Source organism: Catharus ustulatus, chromosome 6 (assembly GCF_009819885.2).
Source record: "Catharus ustulatus isolate bCatUst1 chromosome 6, bCatUst1.pri.v2, whole genome shotgun sequence".
Lineage (NCBI taxonomy): Eukaryota > Metazoa > Chordata > Aves > Passeriformes > Turdidae > Catharus > Catharus ustulatus.
The window spans coordinates 63,150,450-63,171,538 of NC_046226.1; the positions used below are offsets into that span (position 1 = coordinate 63,150,450).

The window sequence follows — 21,089 nt, forward strand, 5'->3', positions numbered from 1 at the left end:
GGCAGCAAATAAAATTTCCATTGTACTATCATAGAAATATTGCTCTGAAAGCTGAAGGGATAAGAAAAATAGGAATGAGTTCTAAGTGTCTGGACAGCCTTAGGTCTCACTTGCACAGCACAGTTGCAGTTGCCAAATTAAAAATCTTTATGTTTTCAAATCACAGAATCAGCTAGGCTGGGAAAGATCTTTGTGGTCATCAAGTCCAATCTATGACCTAACACCACCTTGTCAATTAGACCATGGCACTGAGTGCCACCTCCAGCCTTTCTTAAACACCCCAGGCATGGTGACTCCACCACCTCCCTGGGCAGCCCATTCCAGTGCCCAATCACCCTTTCTGTGAAGAAATTCTTCCTGACGTCCAACCTGAACCTTCCTGGCGGACCTTTAGTCTGTGTCCTATTGTTCTATTGCTGGTTGTTTGGGAGAAGAGACTGGCACTTGGCTGGCTACAAGCTCCTTTCAGGGAGTTGTAGAGAGTGATACGGTCATTCCTGATCTTCCTTTTCTCCAGGCTAAACAACTGAGCTGCTCTTCATAGGGCTTGTGTTCTAGATCCTTCACCAGCCTCGTTGCCCTCCTCTTGACATCCTCCAGCATCTCAAAGTCCTTCCTAAACTGAGGGGCCCAGAGTTGTACACAGAACTCAAGATAAGGCCTAACCAGTGCTGAGTACAGGGGAAGAATGACCTCCCTGGTCCTGCTGGCCACACCATTCCTGATCCAGGCCAGGATGCCATTGGCCTTCTTGGTCACCAGGGTACACTGCTGGCTCATGTTCAGTCTGCTGCCAATCAGTATCCTCAGGTCCCTTTCTGCCTGGCTGATGTCCAGTTACTCTGTTGTTGTGGCCAAAGTGCAGGACCCAGCAATTTGTTTTGTTAAACTTCATATTGTTGGATTCAGCCCATCTATCCAACCTGTCCAGGGCCCTCTGTAAATATAACTGAACAACCCATACAGGATAAAAGCAAGTCTGGCAAAATTATTTTGTGTGTTTATTGATAATTTATGTTACTAAAACCCCAGATCTATGTGCTTTTCAAAATGGGTAGAATGAAACATTTTGAAAGAATTAATGCCTCTTTCAATAATTTCAGAATAATAATTTGGGGGCGGGGGGGAAGAAAGAGAAAACAAAAATCTAATTTCTTACCAGATTAGTTCTAACTACATCAGAGTTTGCATAAAATGAGAAAATGCCTTTTGCTCAGTACCTGCAGATGGTGTGCATGCACAGTACTAGGAATTACCCAGCATTTACTACACAAGTTGGGAAAATGCTGATCAAAATCTTCTGGAGTAATATAAGAAAGTCTGGACATCACTAGAGTAAACTACTTCATCTAAAATGATTTTGTCTACAGCATTTATTTTAATGTTTGTTGAAAGTCAAGTGAATTGTGAGTTATGTATATGGCAGCCTAACTCATGTCATGACACTCTTATTAGTTATTACTGCAGGATAAATTCAAATTACCAAACTTTTAAAGTAAACAACTACTTTTAACTTCATCCTCCCAAAATTATCATCTCTCAGGACCTAGCAGAGAATCTGAAAACACCATTGATGCAGTTAACTTCCTGATTCAAACATTTGTAGAGCTGGATATATACATCCAGCATCATATTATCACATTTTAAAGAACTATCATAATCTGAAACCTTTAAACTACTGTTAAAATCTTAACCTAACCTAAGGTTAAAAATATTAAGTACCATTACAGACTAGTTCTGCAGAACCTTGTCTTTCATCCACCAGGAAAATATCATATTAGATGTTATCTAATTTCCACCCCCACTTCCCCAAACCCCCAAGTCCCATCCTGTTGGTGGTATCCCAGCATGTTGGAAAACGAGCCTCAGCAAATTCAATTAATATGGGATACTGGCTTTCTTAGTGTCTCTCACAAGTGTCTACTACACCCAGGATCTGAATTAGAAACGTGGTAAATAATTCCTGTGACATCTGCTGGGTAGAACCCAAGCAAACAGAAAGAAAAAAGAGAGTATCTTTGAGACACCACCGTTGTAGAAGTAGAATATGGCTCTTTTGTTGTTCTTTTGGGAGCATCTTGTAAGCTGGGCTGAAATTAGCCTTTATATACAGAAACAGCAGATTTTGATTTTGTGTATTATATGGATAGGATCTGGCAGTGTTTTAAATGGGAAATCCTGACATACTGCCATAGAGTTATTTATAGTCACTTCATCATACACAGAAAATCTGATCTACTCTTCTGTTTGACATCTGTGGTTTTTGAATCAGAAACTATGATGGAAAAACATCTTTTAAAAAAGCGGCACTAAAAGTAAATAATCACTTGCAAAAGAAAAAAAGTTAGCCCCAGCTGTGATAAGGTCAGCAGTGAAGGTTAACCTTTAACTACAGCAGTCCAGTGAGCTTGCATTTCTCTCTGTTGAATCAACATGCACGGCTGGCATTTCATATTATTGTCTGTAACTTTACACTGCTGGGATACTATTAGCTACATAAGGGTATGTAATTTTCAGTGTGTATCTCCACTCACCACAAGGAAGTGTATCTAAACTTACCACAAAACACAATGAAAAACAGATCTTAAACAGCCAGCAAGCAAACTCACAGGTTGCAGCCTTTTTTTTGCAACTGAAACCTAGGAAAACTGCAAGAAGGCGTCAATCATAATGAGCCAGGGCTTGTCTGCGAATATGAGGAAGAGCTGCATGACACCACTAAAAAAGTCAATTAATTGGTGTAATGTTTATACACTTAATTTCTTCAGACAGACCATGTGAAACAGAATTTGAAAAAGCATTGCCCAAAGAATGAAACAGATCCTTGGTGAATATTTTCATATAGATGGCTCCAATGGAGAAGAGCAACGGCAGAGCAGAGAATTGGCTTCCAAAACATGCACTGGATTTAGATGCCAAGAGCAATCACTGTGCAAATGCATGCATCTGAAGGCAAATCACAACCAGGTAAGACTTCATAATAGGTGAAAAAAGTAGCACAACATCTGAATTCTTGAAATCTCTGTAATTAATACCTTTGCCAAGGAACACAACTTGAGATCTAGATTATTTTGTCTGGGTATTAACTAAAGCAATATTCAATTTACATTGATCCTTTCAAAGGCTACAAAACATCCTGCTAGCTTTCGTAGCATATTCATTTTCACAAATAAAAGTTCTTATCTTCTGAAAAATCAAGTCTAGTTTCCCTGAACAGGTATGTACCTTTACCATATTCACTCTGGAAGCATGCCAAACCCTTCAAAATTGTAAACAAAAGCATTTACTTTTTCCAAAATTAAAGTGGATATAATTTTTTATATTACCAGGGGAAAATAGTTGTATTCTGAACTATGAAGAGCCTATTATAGTATCCACTGAAATGAATGGAAATATTTCTCATCATTAAAGTTTAAATACAGTAATGTCCTATTTTAACAGATACTGTCTTAACACTGAATACAGATGCACAGCTTTCTGCAACAGCAGATCTCATAGGAACACTGTCAAGAGCAATTGCAGGCATCTTGCAAGCTTTCACACTTTCATGCTCAGTCTGAAAGGCTGTCCAAGTAACGACAATATACATCATGCCAAACCTAGTGGGCTTATAATTATTCACTTAAAAGGGTAAGTGATTTGTACACGGTAAATGTTACAAAGACAGTTGTACAAAATACTTTGTGATCAAAAGACAGTCTACCACTCAAATGTGCAGGGGAAGCAAAGCAAACACAACCTGAACTTCAACACTACACACTGCTATGCTACACAGTTACTTTTTAACAAGAAGGCCATGAGAAGAGGAAAAAATATTTCAGTTGTAACTCCCTTGTAATTTCAAATAACCTTTCTTTTTATAAAAATTTAGAAAAATTCCAATACTTTTAACAACACTCTCACACTTTCATGTCCATGGCTCATTTGTGAGACCTACTAACATTTTCTGGAAAGAAAAGGCTTTCAGGAAAGTAAATTCAGCCCAATTGGTTGCACTTCTCTCAGGTGTAGAAGGTAGAAGAGGGAAAAGATAACCATGGGTCCCTGTCATGCATGCACAGCCTGGCACCGGACACCAAGGGTTGTTGCCACTGCTTCAGCTGGGTACACCTGGTCCTCACACAGACACTTCAGACCAGGACTGTTAACACCAGGAGTGTTAAACCCCTTGCATTTGACACAAGCATAGCAGACATAGATTCAATTCCTACCTGGTAAAAACAAATCTGCTCGCATTACAGCTCTGGCTTCTTCAGAGAAGCATCGTTTTTTCAACCACTCTGCTTCATATTCACTTGTGTGTTCATCAGGCCATATAATAGAGACCTTTCAACACAAAGGGAAAGATGAGTTTAGCAAAAAATATTTGAAAAATATCATCTAAAACAACAAAACCCCTTAGAAATGGCAGAAATTGTAATACTTAGATGAAGAATATCAGAGTTAAACTTTCCCTGAAGCATGATAGTAAACAAGAAATGAAAATCCAACCTGAACACCATTCAAATTCTGACACTTTTTATAAATGCTCATTTTCATTTTATCCCATGACCTAATTTGTTGGCTTGTGTGGACTATTTCCACCGTGGGAGCTGCGCTTAATATAAAGAAGGGAATTATAAAAACTGACACATATCACTGGGGAGAGCACTTCACCCCAACTCAGAAGAGTGAAAATATCTTCCAAAACACTGACAGGTCGTGAGAAAAGAAAACGAATGAGACAGACAAGGACCTTGTGCTAGGAGAGAAATCTGTCTCCTATTTTTGAAGTCTTCCCTCTATCAAATAAATTTTTAAAAAGTGTTGGGTTTTTCAATTCCTGGAAAAACACGGAAAGAAAGCATATGGCTTTGCTTGTCATAACTGAGAGCTCAGTCCAGCACAGACCTTCAACTGAGTTTTTAAGGCGGATAAGTAAGTATCAATTCCCAGTTCACATGATCCTGCTCTTTCACATGACAGTAAAACACTACCAGTATAATTTTAGTACTAGAGCCCTCTTTCATCAGCTTCTAAGTGGAAGCAGACAACTCCTAATATGCCTAATCAAATAATGAATTTACATTGCATCAATTTTGTCTGCAATCAAGTCGGGAGTCCAGAATTCCTCACCAGAGACCCCCCACCCTGTGGCTGAGACACTCACACATGAGACAGGCTCTGCAAACTGTCCCTGCAGCAAGGCTGACCCATCTGACCTAGGATTGACTGCTGCATATTCAATGTTTAAAACATCCTTATGTATAAAATGAAATGAGCTTGCCCAAGGAGCTACATACTGCTTTTAATAAAACATAAAAAAATCTACATAATATACTGGGCTTTTTATATATCAGGAAAGATTGAAATTCATAATGAGGGCAGCTCCTATCCTCTCTTGCTCAATAACCTTCCATCTTTCAGGAAGAAATGTTAATGTGGATAAGTAGACAGGGATACAGAGATTAGTCCAATTCTGATTATTAGATTCAACTTTGGTCTGAGTGCTCACTCTAAGATGGAGGTTATTTTACATTGAAAATTTGCTAATAAGCTGATTTTTGTTATGGATTAAGGTCATCATCACTTTGCCATTTGTTTTTCAGATTTTCTTTTTTCAGCCATTTGCTTAAAGAATAAAGAGAGTAAAAAGTGTAAGTGTAATTAAATGTGCAAGAGATGTCTGTATTTTCAACAACTAGTGATGAAACATACGGTAGAATTTCTAAAAGCATAATTATATTACAAAAGCTGAAGCTTGGGTTTTGGGTTTATGCAGCCTCTGCATAACATACTATAAAGTTTCATATGAAGATGCAAAGATCTGAGTTTCCCAAACTGTGATTCTTCCTAAAAGCTTTTGCAAAATACCTGGCAAGGTTTTCAAATAAACAAACTGCAATTAGAGTATAACGTGGAATTGTCTCGATTTTAGATTAATAAGCATTGTCAGACAAGTTTCAACGAGAAGGTGGATGACGATTTGCTGCAAATACCTTTTTGCTATCTGCCAGAGCAACCTGCTTCACCACGATGTTCACATCCAGGTCCTCGAAGAGCAGCCTGCGTGCTCCAGCGGAGGGCAGGAAGCAGAGGGGACACTGGCAATTGTCCCTCAGCCAGACACAGGGGTAGTTGCTCTCACTTCCATCCTCCCACTGCACGCAGACCAAATGGCCCTCATCCAAAGCTTCAACCTTCTGTATCCCCGGGCTCATGCTGAGCTGCTGGTCGGCTACAAGGCTGAGTGCTCCTTCGGCTTCCAGGCACTCCAGTCCTCAGCAGAGTGATCCACCGCCCTCTGCCTTCTGCGCTCTGTATCGAAAACGTCAGAGGCACGTCAGAGGGATTTCCTAAAACATCACCAAGAGCAGCTTATCACTGAAGTAAATGAATACAGCAAAAGGACAGCGTCACAATGATTCTCCCGAGAGGAATGTCAGATTTGTCTCTGCAAACAAGCTGTGGATCTGCTGGTAGATAAGACTAGCACTGAGAGATAAGAGGAACAGTGGGATGGATTCCACTGATTGATGAATGGAAAAAGATGTTTGCCTTTACAAACAAAATGTAGGTTTACTGATAAATAAAATTGGATATTGAAAGATGAATGAAGCAATGAGGGAAAACCGTGAATTCTATAAAAATTAAAAATTAAAAGGAAGGGTTATACATTAAAGGGGAATCTCAGGTATCAGAAGTCTGTATCTGTCAAGTACCTCAGCCCATGGGGAAAGAGAGAGGGAAATGAGGCTGCGAAAATAGGAGAAAAAGGAGGTTGCTTCCTTCAAAAATTTGAGAGATCCCAGGGGAATCTGAGGCCCCATGGCCTCTCCCTTTATTCGAATAAAGTAAAAAGGACTCCTCTGTCTCCTTTTTGGACATAAACCTCTGGTGTTTGTGGATTAGTTTTCCTGATTCTCCCTTCCCTTCAACTACCCGGACTTCAGGAATATTCATTATATGTTCCTTACAGAGGGTGTACTGAGACACATCTATTAAAAAATCCCTTCAATTTGATCTATCATCTTGGCTGTCTTTTGTTGATATTTCTTTTGAGCAGAGATTATGCAACAGCCCTAAAACCTCCTCTCCCCTTGGTTGGAGTAAGTGTGTGCAAACCTGGCCTCAGCAAATGAGTCTATGGGCTGTGACCTCCCCCACCCTGAACACAGCCAGAGAGGACTTTCAGGACAGATGCTGGGTCTAGCTTTCCTGTGGATGTGTTCCTCTTCCTCAGCCTTGTTAACTTCTCCCTAGACCTGAGGTAACTGGACAATAGTGTCACTATTATTGTATCTCATGCTCCCATAGGTGGCTTAACTCACAGTCCAAAGTTCCAATCAGGAGGCATATTCAGGAAGGGGTGGGCTTTGGTGGTCACAATTTCATTACACAGTTTTGTCATAAAGGGCAATAAATCCTTCATAACACTGTTTAAGCCCTTAGCCATAACATTTCAGTCTCTCACAAAAAGACACCTCAAAATAAATTCCACAAACCAAAAGCCGGAGCTACTACTACCCATATTCAAAACCGAAAGCATGAAAGTACATACACCAAAATCCCTGCTGTGGATACTATGCAATAGAAAACAGAACACACCTCCCTGCAAAGAAAAGCTTTGTAGACATGACTTTAGCAACAGCAACAGAGTTCTGTGGGAATTCCTCTCTCCTTTCACAGCCAGACCACTTTCTATAGATACACCCTTTTATTTAAAGCCAGTTGCATACTGTACTGCAGAAAGACAGTGTATCCATATCTTAGAATTAGAAAAGTTCTGGTCTAATGTTTTTCTTATTCAGAAAAATTCAGCAAAGGCTCCCTGAATCAACAAGTCATTACCTATGTATTTTAATAGACTCTATCAATGTCAAATATTTTTCAACTACCTAAAAAAATGTCCCGGGCTTCACTATTTTGACTCACAAAGGCCTACTGGAGTTATCAGATGGTTTTTCAATATTTTTCCTTTGCAATAGGATCCTTGGTCCCCATTTGTTTTTATTTCCTTTGCTGCATTTTAGAAGTAGGTTGCAGGACCCTCGGGTCTCCATTTGTTTTTATTTCATTTGATTGAATATAGCAAAGTAGAATACTGTTTTCCTTTTCTTTCTTGTGTTTAAGTAGTCCATTGGAACCCAGTCATTTACTAATCCTCACTTGCAATGCAGTACAGCCAGTTTAGTGCATACAATACAGACTAAAACATCTTTTATCCAAAACTGTGTTTATATTCAGATTTAATATATTTTATTTTATATGAATGTGTATAAAAATAAATATATGTGTGTGTGTGTGTGTGTGTGTGTGTGTGTGTGTGTGTGTGCGCGCGCACATTTCTACCATACTGCAATTGTCCTTTCAACTGTAAAAATATTTATATTGCAAGGCTGGCTGCAGTGTTCTCCTAAGTTTTCTTAGACAAAATTTTATTATGTATGGCTGAAAAGCTGTGTTATGCTTTAGGGTTTAAAAAAAAAATCATTTCAACACACTACAAACTTTTGCTACATCTCTGCTTGTTTCAGGATAATTCCCTGTTCAAGGTTAACAGTTTAAATGATGTTAATGAGTCGCATTGCGGCATCTGGCGATCAGAAATGGTTGGATCAAATTATTCCACTTATCTTTCAATGTGTAAGGAATTCTAGAACAAAGCACTCTTCCCAGAACCTACCACCCAGTTTCTTTGGGGACAGGGATGCTTTTCTCTGTGTATTAAATATAGTAGGTACTCCTGTAGGTATCTGCTTAGGACAAGACCATGAGAACCAGAGTTTGCTTTAGAATTTTAAGGCCAGGAAGCTCCTCCAGCTTACTAAATGGGGGAAGCAGGAGAAATCCAAAGGTCTGGATATACATATTAAACCCCTGTCCTAGTTTGGAGAACAGGTGTCTGCTGAGAAAGGCAGAAGCCTGTCTTTAGAATGGAGAATGTAAACCCTCTCCCTCCAAATTATTTGAATTTTGAAATCAAGGGGCTCTCAGGCAAAGATATGGGAATTAGGAATTACTAAGAAAATTAAAATAGAAATACAGTACTACAAAGCACAAATCCCAAACACTGACAAAGTCAGAATACAACCTGACACTCCGTCAGGCAGGGTGTTGGTAGCAGTCCCATTAAATGGTGGTTGCAGTCCCCTTGCAGTGATAGATGTGGTTCAATTGAAGCAGTGGTCCTGTACAAGGCGCAGTTTCCCTCCAGAGGTCCAGTGATGATGTGGAGAAGTCCGGTTTTCCTCTGGAGTCCAGATGGAAAAAGGGCTGCCTTAGTGTCCCAAAATCTCAGTTTTTATCTTGGTAAGAAAGACTTGGCTCTTCCCCCTGGCTGGAGCATCTCCCAATGGGATGAAGTAACTTTACCAGTCATGCAGTGGGACTCAATGGGCCATTAGTAGAAGATACCTCCCTGGAGGAAGGATGGGTTGTGAAAGGATAAAGAACAATGCCCCACCTGGTTTCAATGGATGGCCCCTTAACAGAATATCTCCATGGAGATAAGGATCACTGCCCCACCTGGTCTCATCAGATGGTGATAGAATAGATACTTTTGATCACATCCTGTATTGTAGTCCAAGACAACCTGTAAGTATTTAATGTCAAAGTTTCTCCACAATGTATTTCATACATTCATTACATTCATCTATGCAGTAGTCCACTTATGTAAGTGGATTGCCTAATAATTTTAGTATTATCCATATGCTTAGTGTTTAACTTAAGCATGGTGGTTATAACTACCTGGATTTTGTATATGAATATTCTATAAATACTTTTCTTCAAAATGTCAAAACAAGAGACTGGAAAATATATTAATACTTTATTTTTTGAATGTCTCAAATGAAAGATTAATCACTAAATCTGAAGCCCTATCTGAAGCTTGCCAGATTTAAAGGGTTTCTAGACCTCTCCTATTTTACCATTCAATTAAGAAATCTAAACTTGCTTCTAAGAGACTACAAATACACTAGTGGTAATAGAAAATCACATCTTTTTATGGCACTGAGGTGAGTATATATTCTTTCTATCACAAATGTCACTTAACTGGTATTTGTTCATCTGGTAATAGGTAACTTGGTCACAAAAAAATGCATCAAGCTGTGAACAGCCAATTTCAATTTGATTTGTCTCAATGCTGATTGTCAGAGACGTGCCACTTGCAGGAGGCAACTCAGGTAAGATGGGAGAAAGCCTTGTTTTTGGTGAGACTTCACCTGGCAACCATTTCATGTCTCACATGGGACAGGCAGTCAGCAGGAGAACACCAAGGGCACTGTACCCTCCAGAGAGGCTCTCCAAAGAGATAGCAAAAGGTCTCCACCAATGGACCGCAGCGGAATGTTGACTTGGCTAATAGTCCTGCCAGCAGGTGGACTTTGGAAGGAGCCAGGGGGCATAAAAGTAACCGCGTCAGAAGCTCTGGGGGTTTTTTCACTTTGGCTTTTTGAATCTTGGCTTCTTGGGGCTTTTTTGAGTTGAGGCTTTTTGAGTGTGGGGGCCTTTGAGTCTTGTGTTTTTAGCTTTGGCTCTAGACACGTGAGGTCTGCTTCTAGCCCTGCCCCTAGCCTGTTTTTTGTTTCTTGCCCTGGCCCCAGTCTGCCTTTTGGCTCTTCTGCCCTTGCTGGCCCTAGCTTATCCTCACATATGTTCCTTTGCTCTCGTTGGACACTGGCTGACCTCTCGGCCTTGTGTGTATCCTGAGTTCTGCCCTACCCATCCCATCAACCACCCGTCCTGCCTCCCTGTGTCCATGACAGATGCCCTGCCCACTTCATCCCTGTGTTCCTGCCTGAGCCACCTGCATCCAACCCTCTGGCTGCCTCCTGATACCTATATAACTTAGGTCAAAGTTACAAGGTGCTTCTATAACTTGAGTTATAAGATATCTATATAACCTGACATATCTGTATAACTGATATCAGTATAACATGAATCATAGCTTTTTATACCTATATAACCTGATATAAATAACTTTCTATACAATGTAATGGCTAGTATATGGTTCACTAGCTGCTTAATGCTGAATAGAAAAAACAAGAAAAAAACTCGCCTGGTGATAAAGATAGATAGCTTTAGTGATAGATAAGTATAGTATTAATGAGAAATTGGCAAATGTAAAGCTAATTAGCCACAAAACAAAGAATTTAGGCTGGTTAGGACCAGACAGACCAAGGAACACCGTACCTATGCATGCTCCAAAGACAAAGTTGAAAAGTTCAGATGCAAAGATGATCTTGGAAGCCTCTATCAAAATCCCCAATGACCCGCAAAAAGAACTAATGACCATTTTACTACGTAAATTAGTTGCTGCACATATATGATGATGTCTTATTGACACAGTAACACTAAGCAATACTTATTGTATAAATACACCACAGCACTTGACAAAGGTGGGTGAGTTAGGCAAAGAAATCCCCCTCACCACCAGCAGTGCAATAAACAAATACCTGCTCTATAGATATTGGACTGTGGGGATTTATTTCCTGACTATCTTTCAGACATCACTCTGATCCAGCCCATTGCTGCCATCCTGTCTGGGGTCCTGCACCTCCTGCCCATCCCCACTCACCTCGTGTCCGGCCACCCGTCCCTGCGGGAGCTGTGCCTGTGGAGCTTCCCCAAGAGCCATGCAGGCTCCCTGACAAGTTGTTGTTTTAGTTCAGTTTAGGTTTGCTAATTTTAATATACCTAATTTTTGTTATGAGATTGGATTAGGAGCATAAACAAGGTAGGTTTAAAACTTAAAAGGATAAAAAGAAAAACTTTATTAATAACACAGAGAAAAAGAAATTCAGAATAACTTTCAGACCACTTTCTTTTCTCTTCCACTTCTCACATTTCTTAACAATTACATCTAGACACACTTCAGTCAGTCCATTTAGTCCCATCACCTCACAGAAAAAGTTCTCATTAAAAAAAGCCTCTGTAAATATGTGTGTGTACTCTCTTCCTAAATTACCCCAGTACAAAGCCAACACAGTCATGCACACACACCCTCTGCTGCTATGACAGCACTCGGTGACCCTCTAGCGGTAACGCCCTCTTTTTCTCTCTGTCTCCCCTCTCTCTCCCCCTACCTATCCTTTTCCATTTTCCTTCCTCCTTTTCTAGCCCTCTTTTGAAGGGAAACTTTTTTTTCATTAACAATTAGTAGTTCTCAGATAGAATGTGTTATCATTTGAATTAATTTAATGCTAGATCATCTGTTTTAAAAGAACGCCTTGCAGTTCCCTGCAGTGGAATGCAACACAAGCAGAATATCTTCTAAATCTGTGACAGCAGGTTTCATAAACACTTTGGAACAAAACGTTAACCTAAAATAAACAAACTCAAACAATCCTCACAGGCATCTTCCAGATTCAAAAAAATAAACCATATAATAAAACATGTGTGAGCTGCTGAGGTGAGATACATGTAACTTAAGTTACTGTGAGAAAGGCTGTAAGCCAAAGGAAATCTTCACCTTTGCTTGGATGAAAGAGGCTTTTACAGCTGTGTTCAACTCATCTAACTTCAGACATGTACCATCCTGACATACACCCAAACATCAGATAGACCAGCCTCAACGCTCCTAAATAACAGGCATATTTGGATTACAGTTCAGCCAGCCTTTTGAGAAACCTACTTTAGGAGGAGACAAACTGAATTCTTTTTCCTCTCCACTGAGTAGAGAAAGAGTCTCAGTGACTCAGTAACAACATGGATGTTATGCCATGTTACACTTCAGCAAGACTACTTTTCATGGCATTAATTTTATGATTCACTGACGCCTTTATTTACTGACACATTTAGCTATGTACAATTCACTAAACACTAAACTGCTGGGAGAACCACAAAGGGTACCAGCCGTAGACTTTACTGCAACACAGAAAAAGCCTGGACTGCTGTCAGCGATGTTGCTGTTCCGCAAGACTGTAGTTTTTGGTGTCATCAGACAAACCTATGGTTAGTCATACGCTACTCTATTGAAATATTTTCAGTCCTAAGAGCCAGAATCTGAAAGAGCCACTGCATCCCACAGAGAGAGAAAGATCTCCTTCACAGGCTGCAACAGGACCATTCGACAACTTCAGGAGAAGAAGTAATTCTTCTGGATGCTTTGCAATATATGTGGCTTTGCAATATAGGTGGCTTTTAAAATATGTGAATCTATCTGGTTCATGGCTCCAAACATATTCAGGTCTTTCATTTATGTCTACTTATTGAAGTGAATGAATTTTGCAACTGCCTACCACTGCTGTTAATTAGGAGAGAATTGGACACTCAAGTTTCAGTATTATTCAGTTTGATGGTTATGCAAGAGGAAGCATAAAAATTACTATAGCAAAAAGATTTCCCTTGTGGTAAAGTTAAGCATTTACCATTTAAATACACTGTAGTATTTGCATTAGACTTCTGTTTCTGTCTTTACTGTAAAGCATTACTTTTGTTTACTCACCTGCCAAGAGAAATCCTGTAACAACAAAAAGGCTGTTTGCTATTTTCCTTGAGTTATTCATATCATAGCATCACTGTTAAAATGAAAACTCAGTTCAGAGTGACTAAAAATATTTGCTACAAAATGCCTTCTATATGTTTTTTACTTAGATACACAAACTGAATAGATCCGCAAGCCTAGTTTGTGTCCCATACACACAGCATCAGACCAGAAGCTTCTCCTTTCAGGAGGATTTTTTCTGATTTGCATGAGTGGAGTGGTAAGTGGATTGAGTTCTGCAGAGGCCACCCAACATGTCTTCACTGGTCTATTTCAATAAAGCATTTCACAACTAAATTTGTCACTACTTGTACTACAGTGCTCGAGCTTCCCAGAGGGACCTGTGTGCCCGGTGATTGTCAGGCACATAGTCCTCTCTTTCTCAGTGGCACCATGCAAGACAACATCTAGTCTCTCTGTCCCTGGTCTAATGGCAGTGAGGACACAAAAGAATCAGATATAGAAGCTCTAACTCCATCAGTAGCATGATAGTGCAAAATAGGAAATCAGATGGTATCAGGACCTATTGGGTATGCAAAAACAATGCCTATAAATGGATGCCTCTTACAGGATGGTTTGGTTCCTGTTCCCTGTTCCTGTTCCTCTTAGGGTACTTCAGCAAAATCCACAGAAAGAGTTAGGGCCAAGAGAACATTTTCCATCCAGGGAATGCAGGATGATCTGCAATACACTCCCTTGATTTCAGAAAGCAAAAAATTATGGTTCACGCTATGCCCCATGTGCCTTGTCCTGTGAGTTTATATAAACAAGTTAAATAGATTATTAGAAGTGGCAAATGATACTATTTAAGTATTAAATAGCACATCCTTATGAGCTACAACAAATACAAATGGTGGCTCTACAGAACTGCATGGTTAGATTATCTGCTTGCTAGCCAAGAAGGAATATGTGTCATTATAGGACAGGAGTGTTGCACTTACATCAAATGATGGGTTTGAAGTCCAACAGTCAGGAATCACCTCAACAGGAAGAGCAGCTGAAGAGCAGAATAAAGAGTACCACGAAGAGTCCCACTTCTTGGTGGGATTGGCTTGCTTTATGGCTACCAAATTGGAGAGTGCTACAAAATGTATTTATGGCAGTAATTGTAATCATTGCAATGTGTGTACCTGCTTGAATTATGATTCAATGTTGTAGCTGTAGCATTTTGTGCTGGAAAATGAAGCATTGAGACTTGCCTAAAAGAGACATGTCTCAAGAAAATGGGGGACTTGACAGCATGACAGACAATAGACAGTTTTCAGACAGACAATATTTTCAGTTGCCTTTGAAGTTGCTAAATAGAACTTAAAGACTAACTAGCAAAATAGATACAATAATGTAAAAGTAGACACAAAGGATGCTAAACATAACTGGAATCAGTAGATAAGCAGATAATAAGGAACACAGTAGCTTTTGTGGAAAAGCCATGTAACAAGAAGCAACAAGACAAGTTCAAGGTAAAGTCATCTGCAACACTGGGGTCACTCAGTGTGTATGACCACCCGAGACCCCTTAGACGACCCTGTAGGACCACAAAAGGACTCCCAGGAAGAGGTGGATGCATGCAAATTAGTTCTAGGAAAAGTGGTGTTTGTGTATTAGCTAGGAAGTACATTGTAATGAATGTATATGATCATGATGGAATAAATAACTTGTATAGTTTCATGACATAGATGATTAGGGAGATACCCTCTGAGTGTGTACAGCACACTGAGAATAAAGAATGCCTGCTTTCTAATGCTTCAAATTGTGTTAGAAAGTTTGCTGTTTTCTGGTTGAAACCACCCCTGGCATTACCCTTGCCTAAATACAGCACGTCTAGTGCCTTTGGCTGCAAGGTTAGATTACATCACCTTGTATTCCAGCGTGACAGTGTCTGCAGGAAAACACTTGTCTGATGCTGCTACTTCACCAGTAAAGCAGTCAATATGCCTCGTACATGCTGTGCCAGCCCAGGCCTGCTCCCCTGGGAATTTGTCCCTTTTTTGAGTTAAGGGGGATCTTTTATGCATCATTTATTACCTGAGAAACACACGGGAGAATAAGTCTTTGTTATCCTCATTATCGCCATGCTGACTTTGCAGTTACAGATGGATTTTAGAAGGCATTAGGCCTGGATTTGGGAATGAAGGGTAGAAAACTGCTCATTTCCTGTGGCTTCTTCTCTCGTGTGTAACAAACCTTTCCCAAAAACTTCAGGCTCCTCGGACGGAAAGAGAGTAGTGGTGGTGGTAGTGTGTGGAAAGGAAAAAACAACTGGGGGTTTTAAATACCAGATGTAATCTACAGTAAACATCACCAAAGAGAAATGGCCTTTTATCAACAAGATTGAATAGGCCTATGGTCAAATAGAGCCTGTGCTGTGGCACAAAAATCCCTGTTTATTCAGATGGAGTCACTTATTTTCTGCACCCTCCAGATTAATGGGACAGATTTGTATTAGACCAGCAGGAGCAGGGCAGTGATCATCCCCCCAGACTTTGCACTGGTGAGGCCACACCACCAATCCTGTGTTTAGTTTGGGGTCTCTCATAACATGAAAGACATTGAGGTGCTCAAGCATGTCCAGAGAAGGGAATGGAGCTAGTGGAGGGTCTGAAGAACAACTCTGATGACAATCAGGGAGGGAGCTGGAGGGGGCTCAGCCTGGAGAACAGGAGACCTGGGAGGGACGGTCTCACTCTCTAAAAGTACCTGAAAGAGATTGTAGTTAGCTGAGGGTCAGTCTCGTTTCCCATATTATAAGCAATAGGACAAGAGAAAATGGCTTCAAATTCTGCTAGGGGAGGTTTAGATTGGATATTATGAAAACCTTTTTTCACCAAAAATGTAGTCAAGTATTGACTAAGGATGCTAAGAGAAGTAGTGGAATCACCAGCTCTGGCAATATTTAAAAACCATATATAGATCTGGCTTAGGGACACAGCTTAGGGGATGACTGAGCAGTGTTGGGTTAACAGTTGACTCAGTGATGGTAGAGGTCTTTTCCAATCTAATTGATTCTATGACTCCATGAGATGATTTTACTGCTAAAAAACAAGTCTTCTGAGCAGTAAGCTTCAGGCAAGTGAGCTTCTTGGGAACAAATTTTAAAACAACACTAATATACCCTCATTGTTTCATGCCTGATATATACGCAAAAATATTAATGACATTTATTTGATCAGTGTGTTTCTTGTGGTTGAAGGGAGGGAGATTCTAACAGAGAGAAATATGACTTCTGTAGTTGAGGGCAATGGCAGAACATTGCACCTACTTCGTTTTCAGCTGGGGTGGCCCATGTTCGTCTTCACATTTTTAGCTTTTATTGGAGTACAATCCCCACCCTCTTCAGTATGCATGAACTGGTGGCACAACTTTCATGAAAGAAGAGGGAACGAAAAAGGAAAACCTTTATTTGTCTCCACATGGAAAGCTTTTCTCAGCTGTACAAGGGGCACCTGCTCCATGAGACACTCAGTGGCCATATTGTGGTCTGCAAAGCATCCAGAAAAGTTGTGGTGCTTCAGTGTAACCAATAAAAGGAAAACCTTAACATACATTTTGCCTAATTAGCATTTTTCAAAGACAGTAAAACATTCAGAGATGGAAAGTTGGCTAGTTGGATGGGAACAAATGCATGGAAAAAGTGAAAATATTCAATGACTCTTCAGAAATATCTTGGCAGTTAAAAGATTGCAACTAATAGGAAAGGAAGTATTTGTGTTGGTAATTATAATTTAACATCTTCAATAAAAAACAACCCTCACATGCCAAGACAGTTCTAGTAATGTATGGAGTTGGTTGCATTACCTTTTAAGAGAAAGAGTGGTAGTAATTAATTGCTTCCAAATTAGGCCCCAAAGCCATTTTTTCAGCTTGCTTTCATATTCTTGCCTTGTTTCTTTCTTTGGTTTTCTCTGTGGAATACATACATTTTTGGTTTTCATGACTTTCTTCTGTTTTGTTAAATAATTCTTTGTAAGAATTACAGTAATTTCACAACCATAACGCGCACCGGACTATAAGGCGCACTGCCCGGGAGCTGGTACATTTCGCAACTTTGTAGATCAGATAAGGTACACCCGTCTATAAGGCGCACCTTTTTTTATGCCGCAAAGATCCGTGCCGCGTGCAGCAAAGTAACGAATTAGTAATGGAAACCCGCGATCATGGAGTTTACTGGCAGGGGCTCAATTTGGAAACAATTTTCACAGATCGGCATAGGTTTTCAAAGGCAGCCCCAGGCGCCCTCCCTGTGCAGTGGGCCCCAGCATTCCCGCCCGCCCCCAGTGCCGGCTGGCGCGGCTCAGTGCAGCCGCGGGGCCACCTCCCCCTTGCGGCTCTGTGCTGCCACGGTGCCATTCCCTCGCTCCGCTCGGCGCTCCTCCCATGTCGCCTGTCCCTCACTGGACTGGCACTGCCGCTATGCTGCCCATCCTTCACTCGGCTCGGCGCTCCTGCCATGCCACCTGTCTCTTGCTCGGCTCGGCAGCGCCGCTGCCATGCTGCCCGTTCCTCGCTCGGATCGGTTCTCCTGCCGTGCCATTCCGCCTCACGGCTCCATTGTGGCACCACGCTGTTCCCCCTCGCGGTTCCGCGGAGCAGTCCTGCCGCCCGCCCCTCACTCAGCTCGGCGGCGCCACTGTCCTGCCTCCTGTCCCTTGCTCGGCTTGGCAGCCCAGCCGCCCTGCCGCCTGTCCCTCGCTCGGCTTGGTGCACCGCGGCCCCGCCTGCCCCTATCAGGTGTGGCCCCGCTGCCCCCAGTACTGCGGTCCCGCTGGCCCGTGCTGGCCGCAGCCCCGCTGGCCGCGCCTGCCCCTATCAGCTGTGGTGCTGCTGCCCCCAGCAGTGGGGCCCCGCCGGCCCCTATCAGCTGTGGCCCCGCTGGCCCCTATCGGGCTGTGGTCCCGCCGGTCCCTATCAGCTGTGGCCCCGCTGGCCACAGCCCTGCGGCCCCGCTGCCCCCAGCACTGCGGCCCCGTCAGGCCCTTATGGTTGCGGCCCTGCTGGCCGCAGCCCCACCAGCCCCTATTGGCTGTGGCCCCTCGGCTCAGGCTGCCGCGTACAACAAAGTAACGAAGTAGTAACGCCTCCCTGCCCGTGCTGCTTCCAGTGCCCGGGGCCGCCTGCTGCCACCCCCTGCCTTCCTGCCCGCACTGCTCCCAGTGCCTGGGGCCGCCCTCTGCCTTCCTGCCCGGCTGCTCCCTGTGCCTGGGGCTGCCCGCAGCTGCCCCCCCATCGCTACTCGGCGCTCCCGCGGCACCGCCCCTCCTCGTGGCTCTCACTTCCAGGGTGGCAGATGTCGCAACTTTGTAGATCATATAAGGCGCACCAGACTATAAGGCGCACTTCTGGGTTTGGGGTAAAATTTTAGTCAAAAGGGTGTGCCTTATAGTTGTGAAATTACTGTACTATGTACCTCCTGCCTCCCCATTTAAATACATTATTTGAAACAGGAGCTTGAATATTCTAGATTATTTTAAATGTTTGATAGACTGGATGTCTGGCAGATAATTAGGTTCCTTTCATAAATATTGTTTATAAATGGTTTTATTTATTTATTCCAGAGGTTTTGTAACTCTTTGTTGTCTTTATCTAAAGACAATAAAGAGAATTATTTTCCTGCAGGTATTTTATATGAAGTACCTACCTTATTCTTTGACTCAGTCATTAGTCTCCAAGTGGTAATCCCTAGAAAAGAGTAGGATGAATATTTTGCCTATGCTGAATGTAGATTATTGCTTGAGAATCCACATTTCACCTTCCTGACTTATGTTGATGACTTTGCAACGTAGTACCTTAACACTATGTTTCTTAATTACTATTTCTTCTTTTTTTTCTTTTAAGTACATAGTGGGTGAAAGAAAATATTTTATATTATATGCATTTATAATTTGTTTTGTTTTTATTAAACGGAGAAAAAATGAACCAATTTGGTTCAAGTGTCTAAATAATATAATTATAGGCTTTTAATGAGTGAAATCTGTTATTAACATAAGCTACATATATATAAATATATATGTATATATATACATATATATATAAAGCATACATATAAATTCTGGTCAAGCTGGAAAAAAGAATCAAAAGTAATTTAGTTTGGACTTTTCTTCCTAAAGTTTTACGAGATATAACGAGATTTCTTTTTGCCCCAGTCAAAAAGGGAACATACTGAAGTATTATAAGTATGAGGGTGTAAGAAGTCTCATTGGGTAATAGGAGTGCTCCAAAGTGTTTGCAAGGCTGGATCTCTATTTTTACAAAGAGTGTTCTACAATAAACAAGTGGAAAAAGATCCTATCCAAGTGGAAGTAAAACCTAACTGCCTTTAAGATGACATAACAGCAAAATCTAAATCATTAATGTTCTGCTTGTATTTGTTGTGTTTCTGTAAAAGAAAGAATTTTAAAAGAGACGTACCAGAATATATAATGAAAATCTTGACCTACAACATATTTATGTCTCTTTTTACTGTCTCAACATTTTGCTTACTCCTGCACTGCAAGATCAGTTCACTAATTCTCTTTGGGCTTTACTCTCACACCATCATTTATACAGGGATGTACCGTGGGGGGTTATGCCACAGGTCTCCGTATGACTTTGCAGAAGGTTATTGCCACATAAATACCAGTTTGGCAGCAATTAGGTAACAGGCATTGCAAAATTTTAAGTCACAGGGTAACATATAAAGAGCAAACATCTTCGGAAGTAAACTCTGCTTGCTACCCTGATATGACAGTAAAAGACTACAACCTAGACCAGTATTGCCAGTGGAGTCAGACATAACCAACAATAAACAATATTTTCCTGGTTCTGTGAGCTGGAGCTCTGCACACATGCTAAGGGAGATAAAAGCAGCAGCTTAGAGAAGACCTGAAGTATATGTGCATGGGAATGGGGCAGACCGAAAGGTAGCTTAGAAATGTAGAGGAATTACTGTTAAAGTCAGTGAATAAATACCATGCAGCCTGCATGTGGTTGCAGAATTAGACACAATGGAAAAGTGATTTGGATAGGTGCTACAAATCAATATATAAGCAGCACAAGAGGATGCCTGACTTTTTGAAAAACCTATTTGACAAAGAATTAAAGCGTTAGAAATGAAAATTGGACCTGGCTGAAAATTAGTTTGTAGGGTAAATGAGCACACAGTAAACTTCAGTTCATTCCCGATGTACTTGGTCAGATTACAGTGATATGTGAATAATTTTCTGACATTTCCAACCCTGGAAGTACAAACCGAGGTGCCAAGTCAAGTAACCTGCCAGTAAAACCCGGCATTGCGCGAATGTTAGAAATTGGTTACTCTGTTGCACTACAGGTGGAGGCGGGCTCCGTGCAGCCAGCATGGGGAGGGAGGGAGGCAGGGGAGCTCCCTCCTGCTGGCCCCGCGTCTCGGGGGGAGGCAGGGACTCCCTCCTGCTGGCCCCGCGGCTCGGGGGGAGGCAGGGGACTCCTGTCCCCACCTGCCACCGCCGTGGGTGCCAGCGGGCTCCACCCCCACCTCCCACCATTGCCGCGGGTGCTGGCAGGCTCCATGCCCCCCTGCCACCACGGCGCAGCGCCAGGCCAGGGCGAGCGAGCCCAGCAGTGGCTGGCCTCGAGCGGCCCCGCCGAGCGGCAGCACCGAGCTGGGCCA

General features: G+C 41.7%; 1 protein-coding gene across 9 annotated transcripts in view; it reads right to left on the reverse strand.

The window, feature by feature from the left end:
• BBOX1 (gamma-butyrobetaine hydroxylase 1) overlaps window positions 1-21,089 on the reverse strand; it is a 51,124-nt gene that overhangs the window by 17,323 nt on the left and 12,712 nt on the right. For 6 of the 9 annotated variants that reach the window (XM_033062061.1, XM_033062058.1, XM_033062059.1 and 3 more), the window contains 2 exons: window positions 5,979-6,297; window positions 4,212-4,326 (listed from right to left, as the gene is read on the reverse strand). In XM_033062061.1, coding sequence (XP_032917952.1) covers window positions 4,212-4,326; window positions 5,979-6,200 — 337 coding nt within the window. In that variant the 5' untranslated portion in view covers window positions 6,201-6,297. Of the gene's footprint in view, window positions 1-4,211; window positions 4,327-5,978; window positions 6,336-9,073; window positions 9,098-14,406; window positions 14,750-21,089 lie in introns of those variants that run through there. The other 3 variants (XM_033062065.2, XM_033062064.1, XM_033062062.1) reach the window with 3 other exon arrangements.